General features: G+C 35.9%; 2 protein-coding genes across 3 annotated transcripts in view; one reads left to right on the plus strand and one right to left on the minus strand.

Moving 5' to 3' along the window:
• The window catches only part of LOC106071004 (G-protein coupled receptor 161-like), a 45,436-nt gene extending 26,779 nt beyond the window's left edge, over nt 1–18,657 (minus strand). The window contains exon 1 of one of the 2 annotated variants that reach the window (XM_056041883.1): nt 18,535–18,657. The gene's annotated coding sequence lies outside the window, so the exon portion shown is untranslated. Of the gene's footprint in view, nt 1–18,352 lie in introns of both variants that reach the window. The other variant, XM_056041881.1, reaches the window with a different exon arrangement.
• Nucleotides 4,002–6,985, plus strand: LOC106070910 (uncharacterized). Its single transcript, XM_013230907.2, has 2 exons — nt 4,002–4,107; nt 5,269–6,985. The coding sequence occupies exons 1-2, from the start codon at nt 4,038–4,040 to the stop codon at nt 6,210–6,212; spliced, it is 1,014 nt and encodes a 337-aa protein (XP_013086361.2). The 5' UTR covers nt 4,002–4,037; the 3' UTR covers nt 6,213–6,985.
• Nucleotides 18,658–18,931: the final 274 nt, after the last annotated feature.

The raw sequence follows: 18,931 nt of genomic DNA on the forward strand, positions 1-18,931 counted from the left end.
TGCCATATCCGGCCCGTGCTATCTAGCTTCATGATATTTCTGTCCACTGTCTAAAACTAAGGTATCAAGGCTCAGACAAAAGCCCCAGATCCATGGAATTCTTTTTTGTGATGAAGCGTGTGCTAGAAATTTATTCGACCCGCAGGCCGAAGTTGGCATCACCGATCTATTCTTATTTACACAGCATGGAATCATTTATGTTCAGGTTGTTTTATTTTTCAGCACACGAACTTTTCAGTACGAGAATTCAAGGCGCCATGAAGAAGACAGTGATAACATTATCAAATTCAAGTAAAGGGGAGAGAATAAGAAATGCCGTTTTTTTTATTTTTATTTCAATTACTCTTCGACAGATGGTATCAGTTGTTACCACCCCTGACACGACGTTGAAATGACGTCATCAGGCTGTCTCTAGAGAGAAATAAAGTTCCCTTACCTTGATCCAGAGAGAGATCTGACCTATAAATAAAGAAAGAACATGGTGAAAGTAGAGTTCAGCTGAAGACTTTGTTAATATCGTTTCTTGAGTAAAACATATAGACCTACATAACGAACTAACAAGAATATATAAAATCTAACCTTGGTTAGGCCATTATTAGAATATGCATCCTCTGTTTGGGACCCCCTCAACTCAAGTAAACATAAAGAAACTAGAACAGACGCAAAAATAGAGTCGCAACATTTATAACAAACGAATTAAAGGAACACCATTAGTCAAATCGAAGGCGCGATGGTTGGGCGGAAAAGCACTTGGCTTTCGAACGGGAGGGGGGGTTCCCAGGTTCGAATCCTGGTGAAGACTGGGGTTTTTAATTTCGGGATTATGTGAGGAAAAGTAATGGCGGTTGTTCGTTGTGCTGGCCACACGACACACTAGTTAAGTCTTGGCCACAGAAACTGATGATCTTTACATCTTCTGCCCTATAGACCGCAAGGCCTGAAAGGAGAACTTTAATTTACATTGTTAGAGAAGCTTAAGTATAGATTTATAGAAGGCTAAAAAGTAAAGTAGCAATAATATATAAAACATTGAACCATAATCTATAAATAACGATGGCCAGCTACAGGTGGCCTGCACATTGAAACTAAATATCTAAATGAACCAGTGTCAATGTGAAACAAATGTGCGGATGTATAAAAATGTAGATCTTGATTGATTTATCCGTTTCTTATGATACCGCAGTTCAGTATTTGAAGATGTCGGCACTTTTGTTTTGTTTGCTAGGAGATAACTTTTTAATATTTGATTATTTCTATATTATTAAACAAGAAAGTAATGAGCATGAATCCAGAATTCTTTGGTTTTGTCTTCCCCGGGTCAAACAATCAGGGCCTGCCTTAAGCATAGGCAATATAGGCAGCCGCCGAGGGCCTACGATTGGTGGGGGCTTCGCATAGGACTAAAAAAAGTTTCTTTTTAGAGGAAAAACAGCGAAACTTGAATCAAATCTCAAACATAGCAACGCTCTGTTCTATGTCTGCTAGACTAGCTCAAAATGTTTACCATGACCATGCTAATGAAAGTTTAGATTTGCTTGTCAGACTACCAATGTCAGACTACCAATGTCAGACTACCAATGTCAGACAACCAATGTCAGACAACCAATGTCAGACAACCAATGTCAGACTACCATTGTCAGACTACCAGTGTCAGACTACCAATGTCAGACTACCAATGTCAGACTACCAATGTCAGACTACCAATGTCAGACTACCAATGTCAGACTACCAATGTCAGACAACCAATGTCAGACAACCAATGTCAGACAACCAATGTCAGACTACCAAAGTCAGACTACCAATGTCAGACAACCAATGTCAGACTACCAATGTCAGACTACCAGTGTTAGAAGACCTTCAGGTGAACATATCGAGAGAGACGTAATTTAGAGTTTGGTACATCAAGAGGCCAACGAAAAGCGAGTAGTTTTAGAAGTGGTCAACGAATCGATTAACTTCCAGGAGAAAGCCATGAACACGGTCACGGAAGATGCAGGTTCAAGCGATGTAGAGGAAAGTCAACATATCGGCTTCGATCTAGGCTTATGGTCATCTTCCATTAACAATACAGAACGTGTCGAAAAAAAAATATTGATTCATCGTAATAAAGATACAGATATGTTTTTAATTGCCTGCTTTTATTTTTTTTCGTTTTTTGTTTAATTTTCATTTGGGGCCATCAAATTCACTTCGCCTAGCCCTCTAATTACCGAAGGCCGGCACTGCTACAACACATGATATAATTGACTTATTAGTTATTTTCTTATTGGGTCATGTCTTGTCAATGCCAATGAATAAGTGTGCGAAGTTTCAACTTGATCCGAGAATTGGTGTGGGAGAAATAACGTGTACACACTTTTTACCAGACAGACAGTGTGAGTTGATATAAGACTTGTAAATAAAAAAAAAGTCCTAGATAAGATAAATAAATGAACACAACCTATTCGAAGGCTGAAAGCCCCACTTGGATTGAAAGCCTAGTGTGTTACTGTGAAAGTAGCTAATAATGCTTATCTATCGGCAGATGACTTAGGGATCTAGGTCAATACACCGTGTTATCGTAAATGGGGAATTCCCTTTTGGAATCTTGTAACCATATTTAGATCATTACGTGGAAATGAGACTATGCCAAATGTTGAGGACAAGCTGGGAACGTCATAACTTGGACAAAGTGTTTTATTCGGTAAGTTGAATCATTAAACACTGAGTATTAATATTAAACGTTTAGCACACTCCATAGACACAGGCTTTACTTAGTGTTAATTTGATAAGCATTCATTGAAGACAAAATCTAAGTCTCTGCACAATGAAATAGCTACAATATGCATGTGATTGAACAGGTTGATGCAGGCCAGGTTTTATAAGTGAGACCAGTATGTGATCGCATTGGGCCTCAAGGCTGAGGAACTTACATTGTGCATACACGTATTCTACGCATTGTATTTTCTGGGACTCAGAATGTGGAAATAGTTTGGCGGAATTATCTTATCTTCTTCTTATCTTATATGATATAGACGTTACTTCAAAAAAGAAGATGACTACGTCCTATGCGTCATGCATTTAGTCATGCATATTAACCAATGACCTAAATTCTGCCAAGTCACTGGTTTTCCTGGCTAGCTCAGGCAACCCATTCCATGCTCTAATAGCACTTGGGAAGAAGGAGCATTTGTACAAATTTGTCCTAGCATATGGGACGAGGAATGTGCCTTTATCTTTGTGTCTTTCTGAGTATTTTATTAAATTTTGTTTTTTGTATTTGAAAATTATGGTTCAGTGTTTTATGTATAATTGCAACTTTACTTTTAAGTCTTCTATCCTGAAGGCTTTCTAAATTTAGTGATTTTACTAAGGGTGTTACTCTAGTGACACTCTAGTCAAATGTGAATATTCGTTTGTTATGAATCTCACTGCTCTATTTTGTGTCTGTTCCAGTTTCTTAATGTTATCTTGAGTTGAGGGGTCCCAAACGGAGGATGCATATTCTATTATTGGCCTAACCAAGGTTAAATAACATTTTAGTTTTATGTTCTTATTTGATTTATAGAAATTTCTTTTAATAAACCCTAATGCTTTGTTTGATTTTTTTATAGTTTCATCAATATGGGGATTCCATGACAGTTTTTCATTTATTATAACACCTAGGTATTTTGCGTTTTTAGTTTGTGTTACTGGTTTACCATGAATAAGATAAGTGGAATTAATTTGTTTTAGTTTTTTTGTTACTCTTAACAACTGACATTTTTCTGGGTGGAAAGACATGCTCCAATTTGATTCCCATTTCTGTAATTCATCTAATTCTCTTTGTAAAATTTCTGTATCTTGTGTTGTTTTTATTGTTCTATATATTATGCAATTGTCTGCAAATAATCTGACTTTTGTACTTGAACTAATGCAATTTGGTAAATCGTTTATGTAAATTTCAAATAGCAGTTATATTACAAAAGGGGGTCGTTGAAATGGGACGTAAACGATATAAGGGAGGTAACTAGCGAACACATCACAAAGAGTACCTTAGCTGAACAATATATTTACAGATGAGATTATCCTTGTTTATATCCACAGATATCTCAAATATGGATCCACTTTTTGGATTAAACGTAATAGGTTTGTATCACAATATGAATATTGTTTACTTTAATCTAAAGCTAATTGAGCCTGTACGTTAAATATATCTAGAGCAGTGATGCCCAAAATACGGCCTGCGGACCATATCAGGCCCGCGGCGTGGTTCCATGCGGCCCGCCGAAACGTCTGCACAAAGTGTAGAAATCCTCCTTCCAAACGAGAAAAAAAAAAGGTTGAAAAAAATGTGTCTGTACCTACTTTTGGGCCCTCACCTTTTCTCTGATGGATTGGTATCATAATCTTTAACATTTGAGTGTTTATGAAATGGGTCTCTGAATGTAGAATTTACCAGGAAAAGTGAAAATCTTTTTTTGTTGAACATGATAATAAGCCAAAATATTTATTTTATAAAGAAAGTGTGTCTGTCTAATAAAACAACAACATAAAAACGGAATTTAAAATAAATATGGCGGCATACTTGGTTTGAGTCGCGAATGAAAGATTGTCAAACTACGCCTAGAGGATGGAGGATCCATGGGAATATTTACCAAAAAGAGACCACAAAATGAGTCCATGGTAAAGCTACCTACACCATGACATTACAAGTAGGGAAATGAGGCTATTTTTTGACGCGTAAAAAAAAATATAATTGTCAAATAACCTATTTGTTAAGAATTAAATCCAGAGGTTTCTTCCAAAATAGTTTCAGAACAATTTCATTTCGTTTTTGTAACTTTTCGCTCATGTGGCCCGCAAGACGATTGTTGGAAACTAAAATGGCCCGCGGGTCGAATTAGGTTGGGCATCACTGATCTAGAATCTCTTAGCACACTGACCTTTAACGCCTAGTAGAGAAATGTAGATTAACTCAATAATTATGAAATGAAATATTAACGCAACGCTTCCTAAATTTAGATCCGACACAAAAAAAAAAAATCATCAATTTATATGGGAGCTCTGAAAAGAAATTTTTGTATTTTAATTTGTTTAAATTGGCCTTTCAAATGTAAGTAAAGGTAGCTTAAATTTATCATTTATAAATTGTATTGAGAAAGTTACTGTACGATTTAGTGATGCCTTTTAAAAACTAATTTAATAAATCTCGTCTAATTGATTAACTAATTGGTTAATTTACTTGTTTATAAGTACAATATATTACGTAATATATTAATTGAACTATTTGCATTTTTTTCTCTCTAGGTAATCATGAAACTCAGGAGTCAGAAGGCGGCGAAGCTGACCTACATAGACATCGTCAACATTGTCCAAAGAATCCAAGTCATTCACAGTTTATACCTGTTGATAAGTTCACCTTGAACGATCTTCCCGTAGGACACCGTGACCTAGATCTTTATGATCTTATAAAAGCCACACGTGACCTGACAATCAGAGTCGCCGTTGAAATGACCAGTCCCAACAGACCGGAACTTTGGCCACATACGCAGAGCGCATATCCCTTTTACCACGATAGAGAAACCACAAAGCTTAGAACAGGAAGTGGAATGATGGGGCGTGTCTACAAGTTTACTGACGGAGTTGATCAAGATGGCGACGAGCATGTAGTCGACTACACAAAGTGTTGGTGCAGTCGCTGTGAAAACTCAGGCTCACCCAGCAAGGTATGGTATGAAGTTTCCATTAACACGGCAACGCACGTGGTGTTTGATGTCGTTGAAGCAACCCGTACGTCTTTTCGACTGTTTTATGACAGAGAGGATAGTCCCGTGGTCACTCTTAATAAGGTCAAGGTTGTTGATGTCAGCATAGAGCATGACAGTTGTGAGCTTAAATGTGTAACATGTGATGAACGCCTGGGACTTAAACTCAAGGCACTGTGGGCCCACTACGACGTGGTCTGGAAGAAAGTCTTTAATAGATTTTTTAAATCCAGAGAAAAGGACAAGTTGACCTTTATAGTGTCCCATCCTCATGGGTGCTCCAAACAGATCAGTGTTGGTCACTGGATAGCGAAACACAAGGTGGGTGGATATAATAAGTTCCACTACACAACCTGCACGTGTCCAGGGAGTAGTGGGGCATTTGTCCAATGTGTAGGCTATAGTGGTGGCAGGTGGAGGTTCGATCAGCTTGTCCACAGTGGAAGTTCCGAAACCAACTACAGCAGTGCTGCTTCTGTTTTATAAATCTGTCTGTGGCATTTTTACGTCTCGAGAGACGATCTTTTCCCTTTGCAACTTCTTGTGTGACTAAAGAGGCCAATCCTTGATACACAGCTGCGATCGCAGGTTGGGCATATATAATCACCAGGCGCCGTTACATTTTCACCCTTCTTTCTGCTTCTGTTGTGTATGACATCTGCAATCCGTGACCCTTCCTTTATGCTCTCTCTCCATGTGGATCTATCCAGTGCCACCTCTTCCCAGCTGCCAGTTTCGAATTTGAAGAGCTTCATATCGCGTTTGCATACCTCCGTATAACGTAAAAGTGGGCGACCAGCGGCTCTCCTGCCTTCTATTAGATCGCCATACAGAATGTCCTGTGGAAGTCGATAATTTCCGGATCACTGCCTGAGATAATTTAGTATTAGACAGCAGTTGGTGTGAACATTGAAGAAATACATCCATGTGACATACCGGTAAATCCCTTCGCTATTTATCAAGAAGGTTTGAATTCGAATCCGGAATCAATTGTTAGACTACCACCCCTCAAGTTCACCAAAAAGACTAGAGCACAATGAGTTTGATATGAAAGATGCTCTATACAAATATTTTAAAAAAGAAACACTTTTTTTTTTCTTTTAATGCACACTTGTGGAAATGTCTGTGGTTAGACATTTAGTTTTGTTTTGTTTAAGAACGCACTAGAACAGACTGAATGTGAACGCACATTTTATAGTAACGACATAAACATTGAGTTAGAGATTAGTGTAAACTTTTAGGTCAGTTATTGCTATGTTTTAAATCATGTTGCTCTGTAGCTGATTAAATATTGCTTTAAAAAAAATGCTGCATTTTGTCAAGTTGCTTTTTTGTGCCTTTTTTTTTCACTTAAAACTGAATAACCAGGCATTTAAACTCAAGGTACCTTTAATTTGATATGGCTGAGTGGTAAAGCAACTGGCTTCCTAACCGAATGTCTCTGGTTCGAATCTATGTCAGTAGCAGCCTTCAGGGGTGGCAAGTGGGGCAACCGACCCAGGCCCCGCGATTGGAGTTTCCTTGTTACCGTCTGCTTCGAAAACCAGATCTCATAAACTAGGATTTGTTCAACTTTGTCAAAGTTTTATTGCAAGTCTTAGGGTTCTCCTTTGTAATTAAGTTAGTTTCCGACTCCAGCAGGTTTGGAAGGAATTATTAGTGTCTAGTTTGTTGATCTCTCCCTTCATACAATAGATTCTGAACCATTAGTTACCCTCACTAACCTTAAGGGCGAAATCTTTTATGCAGAACAATTACAATACAGTGTGTAATTTAGTCAAACGGTAATTACGTAAGGTACTATGATTGTACCACGCACTGCTAAGGCCGCCTCTGTCTATATGTAAATTTATTTTGAATTTCGGAATAATTGTGAAACGCCTGAGTCCACCCGATTCTAATGGATACCTCACATTTGTTGTGTAAAGTAACGGCGGTTGGTCGTCGACCATAAAACAGATGACCTTTACATCAACTGCCCCATGGATTTCAAGATCTGAATGGTCAACTTTACTTAACTAATCAGCTCAAAAAACATTTATGGGAAGAGAGAGTTAAAACAGTAACAAATAATTTGGAGAAATTGAACTAAAAATATATCGTGTGAGCATGGTGTGAGTCAATGATATTTTTTTTTTCTGAACTAAAAGTAGTAACATTCACCGGAACTTTTCACCCAATTTTTATTTTGAAAAAAAAAGGGTTAAGTTGGCAGCACTTCAAGAACTTGTCAAACTCAAGTCGTACCAAAAGTTGTTTTTTTTTTTTAAAACTTGAAAGATTGTTTTGATAGCAGAGTTCTGGTGAAACGAGCAAGTGAATGTTCTGGACGAGACAGCTTGACAATCAACGAGTTCTGTTCATTATTATGAACTATGAGATTAGGCTTCCATCTGAATCATAGCACAGTGAACGAGGACAAATGTGAGCATAACTCTTTTATTGTCCGAAGATGTGTATTTTTGAGATCCTCTTTCTCTTCTCATTATTCCATTTACTGTTTTTTTTTGTCTGTCTTTTTCCTTCTTGCCCAATCTCGCTTTCTTTTCTTTTTTTTATTTCTCCCCCATTTCTCGCTTTCACTTTAGCTCTCTTTTTCTCTCCCTTTTGCCTCTCTCTTTATCTCGATTTGTTTATATCTCTTCCTTTCTCTCTCTCTCTCTCTCTGTGTGTGTGTCTCTCTCCCTCTCTGTATATCTCCTCTATCTCTCAAAGTTCTCTCATGGTGAAATTTGAGTTCCAAAATTAGACAAAAATAAACACCAAAGAAGGTTACAAAGACAGTTTGTGTGGAGACACAAACTCAAAATCGGCCCCCGAAATGGTCCACCCAGGCAGATAAAAGGCAGGTTTCAATATTTTCAGAAAGAACATCAGAATGAAATTCTATCAAAGACTAATGACAGAGAAGAATGGAGAAAGAAGTTTGACGGATCTTGTGTGGTGCCACAGCGGTCCAGCAGACCAAAGGATAGGTGAAAGTAAATGTGAAGTTAGATGTGAACCTGGCCTAACCAATGTCTTATAATTTATATATAATTGCTCTAATTGTTTTGTAAAGGGACAATCTCTTATTCCTCAAGAAAAAAACATTTCGGTAAAAAAAAATAAAAAAAAATATAAAAAAATAGGAAAAAATTCCTTTTTTTTCAGTGTCCTATTGATACACACTACCGCTGCAGATATGAAAAACTACTTATTAATTGCATTTTTGCATACTAAATATTTTGTGTGTGTGTGTGTAAACGTAGTAGTTAGTATAATACAACTTACTTAACGTAGCAATACCAATGTAGAAATTTTTATTTTTTTTTACAAAATATCTAAAACCGTTTGCATAAATGTGTTTAAAAATATGGTAAAATATATTCTCCTTTACTAAATAGCCTCCAGTGTTTGTTACTATTAATAGTGAATAGTTGTAAAAGTGGTGTATTTTTATGAAAAAAAAAACTGCTAAAAATATATTAATTTAAAAAATTAGATTTTTCGCTTTCAGAAAAGAAAAAAGTAGCCGTTGCATCAGAACTTTGAATGGTGTAAAATACTATGATGTCGGATTTTCACTATCTTTTCTAGTTTACGTGATCTAAACGGGACAGACGGACAAAACTAATAGCGTCTTTTCCCCTTTCGGGGGCCGCTAAAAAGAAACAATAACTAAAAAATTAAACACTTTAAGTCTAAATTCTAAATCAACTTAAAAAAAAACAAAACAGAAATTCATCAGAATCTGGCACATGAAATCTCAAGTCTTGCATAGCAGAAAGTTTTACTTTCAAAAATTGATAATGATATATGCCAGTTGTACGTTTCGTTTTCTTTTTAGTTAACATAAAAATAAAATTCGTTTAAAAAAATCTGGTCAATTGAAACTCGCCAAACTAAATTATTTTTTAACTTACTTAAGAAACATTCGTATTCAAGCTTTACCTGATTAAGAGATAGCAGCTGCAGAGTTAAACATTTTAATTTAATTTGACGTTCAATTTTGTTTCATTAGTTCCTTTTTTTTTCAATTGACTTAAATGTAATCAACTTGTTTCGTGGGAAGGAAAGAAATTCAGCTTTCGAAGAGGTTGAAAAACGTTAATTATCAAATAAGTTTAGACAAAAAGTCTGGCTACCTGAAGGGTTAACATGACCTGGAGTTTTTTTCTTTGTCTTTAATATTTATGTCAGTGAAACACAAAGAGAAGTTATGATACCAGAGAAAATTACAATCTTTGATCTTTAATTAAATAGTTCGCTACACGCTTTACAAAGGACGTCAAAGTCGAAATGTTGAACAACAGACTTTCTTTTCGATAGACTCTGGTTTGAGTCCAGGTTTGTGTGCGTGAGAGAGAGAGAGAGAGAGAGAGAGAGAGAGAGAGAGGGTGGGAGAGAGTCAAAGGGACATAAGCTGATGTCTGAAGTTATGAAAAGTTCAAATGTAAAGATAAAAGTAAAATAAATTTCCCTTTTCAGACCTTGTGGTCTATAGGGCAGACCTTCTGTAAAGGCCATCTGTTTCTGTGGCCTACGGTTAACGAGGGTGTCACGTGGCCAGCACAACGATCAATCGCCTTTACATTTCCCCGACTAATGTCAGCTACCCATTAGAGATAGGTGGACTCAGAGGCGCCCGAAAATCACGAAATTAAAAATCCCAGTTTTCTCCAGGATTCGAACCCGGGGTCCCACGGTTCGGAAGCCAAGCGCTTTTCCGCTCAGCCTCCGAGCCTCCACAACGTCAAGATACAATTACTTAATTTTGTTTCTTGATTAAAATGTGTACTCGATTGCACCTTTAGTCTAGTGCTATGGATGTAAATTTATGCAAACAAATTAGACTAGACGTGTACAAACTTTATGGTGCTCAGCTAACCTCTAACAACTGTACACTGCTCAGATTGTACATCATAAGAGTATCATTATCACCGTCATATTTCTAGTGCTTAATCCCATGGGCGTAGACCCACATTTTGTGGCTGTTTTTTGTGCTTTGTTTTGTTAACGTGGGTGAGATTTTAATGTTAAAAACATCACTTGCCCACGCAGCCAAGTACTTATAACCCCCCTCCAGGGGCTTTTTAGATCAAAAAACCCAATTCAATAGACAAAAATTTAAACAAAAAACGGCAGCCCCCAAATTCCATGAGCGTAGTAATTGGGTGTTTTGAGCTTAACCCCCACTTCCAACAAAAAGAAAAGCAAAGCTACAATTACTAAATCTCATGTGCTAAATATTTCCTGGGGTCCCTGAGTTAAAGCTTATGTTACATCTAGGTCAACCCGAGCCTGTATGTAAACATAGTCTCTATCAGCCCAATTTTAAAGGCGTGTTTGTTTTTTAAAGGAATAATTACATAGATCAAAGACTGAAGTCTATCTATCGACTAGTATTTGACTCACAAATAGTAGACAATGACATATTTATGATGGCAACAAAGAAACTTAATTTGATTGGCACATACAGGATCCGAGAGTCACACTAAGCTGAAAAATCAATACTGAGTGATTTAGGACCAGTCATTCTCTAACAGAGCAATCAATACAGAGTAATTTAGTGCAAGTCATTCTCAAACAGAGCAATCAATACAGGGTGATTTAGGAACAGCCATTCTCAAAACAGAGCAATCAATACTGAGTGATTTAGGACCAGCCATTCTCAAACAGAGCAATCAATACAGAGTAATTTAGTGCCAGTCATTCTCAAACAGAGCAATCAATACTGAGTGATTTAGGACCAGTCATTCTCAAACAGAGCAATCAATACAGAGTGATTTAGTGCCAGCCATTCTCAAACAGAGCAATCAATACAGAGTGATTTAGAATCTAGTGCCAGTCATTCTCAAACAGAGCAATCAATACAGGGTGATTTAGGACCAGCCATTCTCAAACAGAGCAATCAATACTGAGTGATTTAGTGCCAGCCATTCTCAAAACAGAGCAATCAATACTGAGTGATTTAGTGCCAGCCATTCTCAAAACAGAGCAATCAATACTGAGTGATTTAGTGCCAGCCATTCTCAAAACAGAGCAATCAATACTGAGTGATTAAGGACCAGCCATTCTCAAACAGAGCAATCAATACTGAGTGATTAAGGACCAGCCATTCTCAAACAGAGCAATAAATACTGAGTGATTTAGTACCAGCCATTCTCAAGCAGATAGAACAAAAAATCGTTGTTTCACTCAGAGCGTTCAAGAGTAACTTAATATATAAGTCTGCTTGTACAATTGGCCTTCAGTAACAATATATAAGTCTGCTTGTAGGCTACACTTGGCCTTCAGTAACTAACATTGAATGAGAAGAAAGATAATTCAGTAGTAATGTTAGAATGACTAATTGATGTCATGATTGGTAATAAAAATTTAACATCTTGGATTAATTTGCATTAATTAAGTAACTTTATTACTTTTTTTTAAATTCAACACTTTACTAAACTATGACTCTATGAGTGTGTAAACGAAGACTTATAACACAATCTAGTAAATTTATATGGAACAATGTGAGAATCTACAATTAGATGTTATTAAAAACATTATTTAAACTAACAAAAGGCTGTTTTTAGGAGATTTAAAATGGAAACAAGAGACTGTATGACAACTGTATGTAGATCGTCAGACTACCAAGAGAGCAACTGTTGAACAATGTTAAAACTATTCTCTAAAGTGCGAGACACATGACGTAATGCCCTGAGAGGAAGAGAATCACCAGCGATTGATGGGTTATTGATTTCTTCAGCTTCCGGCCAATTGATTCACTCTGCAAGGCACTGCGTCTCTATTTCCTCCTCATCTGTGAAATGAAGGATTTGTCCAACAGCACCGCCCCCTCACAAAATAAGGCTATAGGAACTTTTTTTTCCACATTACACATTCTTTCTATACAAAACAAGTTGAGCGACGTATGAAGCATTTGATTGAGACAGTGTTTCAATCATTTCTCACATTTGCAAGTATCATGGAATCTCGAAAATTCGATGTAGGTCTACTATTGAAGGTCTAGAGTAACATCTTTAGTAAAATCACTCAATTTAGAAAGCCTTCAGGACAGAAGACTCAAAAGTAAAGAAGCAATTATACATAAAACACTGAACCGCAATATTCAAATACAAAATCTAATAAAATACTCAGAAAGACACAAAGGTAAAGTCACATTCCTCGTTCCATATGCAAGGACAAATTCTTACAAATGCTCCTTCTTCCCTAGTGCTATTAGAGCATGGAATGGGTTGTCTGAGCCAGCCAGGAAAACCAGTGACTAGGCAGAATTTAAGTCATTGGTTAACATGCATGACTAGATGCACGACGCGTAGGACGTAATCATCTTTTTTTTAAGTGACGTCTATATAATATAATATAAGATATAGTTTTTCAAAAAGTTGATGTATTATTGAATGGTCTTTTCCCACATTTTGATTTAGTATCGATAAGGTTTACAGTTTTTTTTTTCAACAATTTGATGTCTATAGTTTTTCAACAATGTTATGTAGAAGGTCTATAGTTTTTCAACAATGTTATGTAGAAGGTCTATAGTTTTCAACAATTTGATATAGTATTGAAAAGATCTATAATTTTTCAACAATTTCAAGTAGTATCGATGAGGTCTATAGTTTTTCAACAAATATAATGTTTTGTTGACCATTTTTTTTAGCCTTTCAACTGTTGGGTATGGATCTAGTTTAAAGAAAGCTACAGTATTGAAATAATTTGATATACTCAAGTATAATGAACTGTTCGAGACAACATAAGACATCTATGCAGCAGATAAATGTTCAGTGTTCAGGTGTTTAACTGCAGGTAGACAGGTAACAAAACATTCCTGAATGACTGCCTGTAGTTCCACTAAGTGGAGCAGGTGTTACAGTTTACTAGGACAACAACAATTTATGTCTCTATAAATCTAAACCTACCGCAACAAAAATATTTTGAGTTTTTTTTTCTGAGGACGAAAACTACATAAAAGTGTAGCGCTAAACAATTGTTAGAGGTGGCAAGGCAACGATATGTTAGGCAAAGATCTGGGACAAGACAACAATCTAGAACAAGGCAAACGTCTGGTAAAGCAAGAGTCTAGTACACCTTCAAGATCTGGTACAGGTCAATGGTGTGATAAGGTCTGATAAGGTCAGAGTCTAGTAGGCCCTACAGTTCAAAGATCTGGTACAGGTCAATGGTCTGATAAGATCTGATAAGGTCTGATAAGGTCAGAGTCTAGTAGGCCCTACAGTTCAAAGATCTGGTACAGGTCAATGGTCTGATAAGATCTGATAAGGTCTGATAAGGTCAGAGTCTAGTAGGCCCTACAGTTCAAAGATCTGGTACAGGTCAATGGTCTGATAAGATCTGATAAGGTTAGAGTCTAGTACAGTTCAAAGATCTGGTACAGGTCAATGGTCTGATAAGATCTGATAAGGTCAGAGTCTAGTACAGTTCAAAGATCTGGTACAGGTCAATGGTCTGATAAGATCTGATAAGGTCAGAGTCTAGTACAGTTCAAAGATCTGGTACAGGTCAAGGATACTGATATAGGTTTGTATAGGTAACGGTCTAAAACAAGAAAACTATGTGTCCCAATGCCAAGGTCTGTTACAAGGCAAAAGTCTGATAAGGCAATGAAATAAAAAAAATATGAGTATATGTTTTGGTTTGGGACTAGAATAAACTGAAACTGAGAATAAGCGTATATCGTCTATAAGAAAACGTATAAAAGTAATAGCTAGTCACGTATAAAGCATACATATAAGCCTAGTATCTGGCCAACCATATAACATATTACAGTGCCGGACATTTAGTAAGCGAAGGCCCTCGTTAACAGTTTTGTGGAGACCCCTTCTCACTTTTAGTTTCACTATAACTCCACTTAAGAACATTAATACATCTGAACACATGACACATTTGTAAAGAAAGAATTACTTGTAAGTTTAATCTTATCTTCATTATTATCTTATACTTAATATTCTTATTTTGATTAAAATATTATAATTTGTGCGTTTGTTTAGTATTGCACGGACCTGGACACACGTATGTGACATCCCATATAACAAGTACATATAAAACTAGTATGTGACAGCCCATATAACAAGTACATATAAAACTAGTATGTGACAGCCCATATAACACGTACATATAAACTAGTATGTGACATCCCATATAACACGTACATATAAAACTAGTATGTGACATCTCATATAACAAGTACATATAAAACTAGTATGTGACATCCCATATAACACGTACATATAACACTAGTATGTGACATCCCATATAACAAGTACATATAAAACTAGTATGTGACAGCCCATATAACAAGTACATATAAAACTAGTATGTGACACCCCATATAACACGTACATATAAAACTAGTATGTGACAGCCCATATAACACGTACATATAAAACTAGTATGTGACAGCCCATATAACACGTACATATAAAACTAGTATGTGACATCCCATATAACAAGTACATATAAAACTAGTATGTGACAGCCCATATAACACGTACATATAAAACTAGTATGTGACATCCCATATAACAAGTACATATAAAACTAGTATGTGACATCCCATATAACACGTACATATAAAACTAGTATGTGACATCCCATATAACAAGTACATATAAAATTAGTATGTGACATCCCATATAACAAGTACATATAAAATTAGTATGTGACATCCCATATAACAAGTACATATAAAACTAGTATGTGACATCTCATATAATACATACATATAAACTAGTATGTGACATCCCATATAACAAGTACATATAAAATTAGTATGTGACATCCCATATAACAAGTACATATAAAATTAGTATGTGACATCCCATATAACAAGTACATATAAAACTAGTATGTGACATCTCATATAATACATACATATAAACTAGTATGTGACATCCCATATAACAAGTACATATAACACTAGTATGTGACAGCCCATATAACACGTACATATAAAACTAGTATGTGACAGCCCATATAACACGTACATATAAACTAGTATGTGACATCCCATATAACACGTACATATAAAACTAGTATGTGACATCTCATATAACAAGTACATATAAAACTAGTATGTGACATCCCATATAACACGTACATATAACACTAGTATGTGACATCCCATATAACAAGTACATATAAAACTAGTATGTGACAGCCCATATAACAAGTACATATAAAACTAGTATGTGACATCCCATATAACACGTACATATAAAACTAGTATGTGACAGCCCATATAACACGTACATATAAAACTAGTATGTGACATCCCATATAACACGTACATATAAAACTAGTATGTGACAGCCCATATAACACGTACATATAAAACTAGTATGTGACATCCCATATAACAAGTACATATAAAACTAGTATGTGACAGCCCATATAACACGTACATATAAAACTAGTATGTGACATCCCATATAACAAGTACATATAAAACTAGTATGTGACATCCCATATAACACGTACATATAAAACTAGTATGTGACATCCCATATAACAAGTACATATAAAATTAGTATGTGACATCCCATATAACAAGTACATATAAAATTAGTATGTGACATCCCATATAACAAGTACATATAAAACTAGTATGTGACATCTCATATAATACATACATATAAACTAGTATGTGACATCCCATATAACAAGTACATATAAAATTAGTATGTGACATCCCATATAACAAGTACATATAAAATTAGTATGTGACATCCCATATAACAAGTACATATAAAACTAGTATGTGACATCTCATATAATACATACATATAAACTAGTATGTGACATCCCATATAACAAGTACATATAACACTAGTATGTGACAGCCCATATAACACGTACATATAAAACTAGTATGTGACATCCCATATAACACGTACATATAAAACTAGTAAGTGACAGCCCATATAACACGTACATATAAAACTAGTATGTGACATCCCATATAACACGTACATATAACACTAGTATGTGACAGCCCATATAACACGTACATATAAAACTAGTATGTGACATCCCATATAACACGTACATATAAAACTAGTAAGTGACAGCCCATATAACACGTACATATAAAACTAGTATGTGACATCCCATATAACACGTACATATAAAACTAGTATGTGACAGCCCATATAACACGTACATATAAAACTAGTATGTGACATCCCATATAACACGTACATATAAAACTAGTAAGTGACAGCCCATATAACACGTACATATAAAACTAGTATGTGACATCCCATATAACACGTACATATAAAACTAGTATGTGACAGCCCATATAACACGTACATATAAAACTAGTATGTGACAGCCCATATAACACGTACATATAAAACTAGTATGTGACAGCCCATATAACACGTACATATAAAACTAGTATGTGACAGCCCATATAACACGTACATATAAAACTAGTATGTGACAGCCCATATAACACGTACATATAAAACTAGTATGTGACAGCCCATATAGCACGTACATATAAAACTAGTATGTGACAGCCCATATAACACGTACATATAAAACTAGTATGTGACAGCCCATATAGCACGTACATATAAAACTAGTATGTGACAGCCCATATAACACGTACATATAAAACTAATATGTGACAGCCCATATAACACGTACATATACAGGTAGCACATTGTTATTATTGCCTTTTATATAGCAAATAAACATAAAGCTAACGTCAAGTTAATGTCAGTCTAATCAATAGCTGTATTCCTTGTCCCACCCACGATATTATATGAAAATACAGATGTACCTTCCAAAGTCAAAATAATACATTCTGAAATATAAAAAAAAAAGTTAATTTTAGAAGGAAAATTGTTTGATGCTTTTGATTTCAAAATGCTGACACTAATAAAGAGACCTCTCTAAATGTCATTGTACTGCAGAGAAACAATTTATCAAGATGGTGAAGTACATGATTGGTTGTTATTTATAGTGTCAATCAATACTCCAGATTTAAACATAAATGTTAACAAATAAATTACTATCAGGTTTTTTTTATAGTTTTTCTTCGATACCTAAGTCATTGGTAGTTGTTTCTGTGAGTTCATGTGCCAATCCTCATTCTTCATTTCAACATGCTCAACTAACATTTATAATAATAATAGAATATATAGGCCTATAAGTTTGGTTTGGCTAGACTAACACAAGAGATTAATGCAGAAATGAAATTTGGTTTGGTTAAAATAACACAAGAGATTAATGCAGAAATGAAATTTGGTTTGGCTAAACTAACACAAGAGATTAATGCAGAAATGAAATTTGGTTCTTAAAAAGAAAAGAAGAAGATAATTACGTCCCACACGTATCCATGTGTCAATCTAGTCATATATCATGCACGTGTATGTGAGACCTACTAAACCAGCGGTTCTCAACCTTTGAAGCTCGGCGACCCCTTTTTACAATTCCTCACTTTGCCGCGACCCCTCCCCCTTACACACACAGCAATAGAAGAGTAGGCAATAACAATCCATATTTTCAATGGTCTTAGGCGACCCCTGGCAAATCGTCAATCGACCCCTAAAGGGGTCGCGATCCACAGGTTGAGAACCCCTGTACTAAACCAAAGTATGTAGCCTACTTACCTAGTCATGTGAACAATGATAATCCATTAGATTGTTACAGCATAGAGGCGTCCAGTATATATAGGTAAGGCCAGTTAGACAACAGAAGATTTTAATAACAAAATGAAAAAAAAATCACTGAGATAAAAGGGGGAAGAAAAACCTAAGTAAAACTTAAACTGATTACAAACTAAAAGATTGACTTCACTATCTGTTTGTTTTCTTTCAGCCCTAGAACTCTTCTTCAACTGTTGTCTGTTCACATGTGCTCTCTCTCTCTCCCTCCCCTCACACTTTGCTGTGGAGGCTCTTCTTCCCCCCAAAAGACAGAAGTACATCTCACTCTTTCTCACGCGGGATGAGATCACGTGACTGGAGTAAGTACCCTCACGTGTTCACCAGGGAGAGAGGGAGGTGGGGGGAGACTGACAGGTTTAACGAAGTGCCTGGTAATAAAAGGCAGAGCTCAAGAGGCGATAACTCTTTGCAATTCATCATTATTCCAAGACACCAGAGTTCATCTCTAAGGAAATAATCAACTTGCCTTGCTGCAATGGAACTGTGGAAGATGTTTGTAGGTTCAAAAGGTAAACAAGCAAA

The sequence above is a fragment of the Biomphalaria glabrata genome, chromosome 9 (genome assembly GCF_947242115.1).
Source record: "Biomphalaria glabrata chromosome 9, xgBioGlab47.1, whole genome shotgun sequence".
In the NCBI taxonomy this organism is placed as follows: domain Eukaryota; kingdom Metazoa; phylum Mollusca; class Gastropoda; family Planorbidae; genus Biomphalaria; species Biomphalaria glabrata.

Coding starts and splice junctions, on each gene's coding strand:
- LOC106070910 (XM_013230907.2), top strand. CDS start 4,038: ATGAGATTATCCTTGTTTATATCCACAGATATCTCAAATATGGATCCA. Junction 4,108..5,268: donor TTTTGGATTAAACGTAATAG/GTTTGTATCACA, acceptor TTTTCTCTCTAG/GTAATCATGAAACTCAGGAG.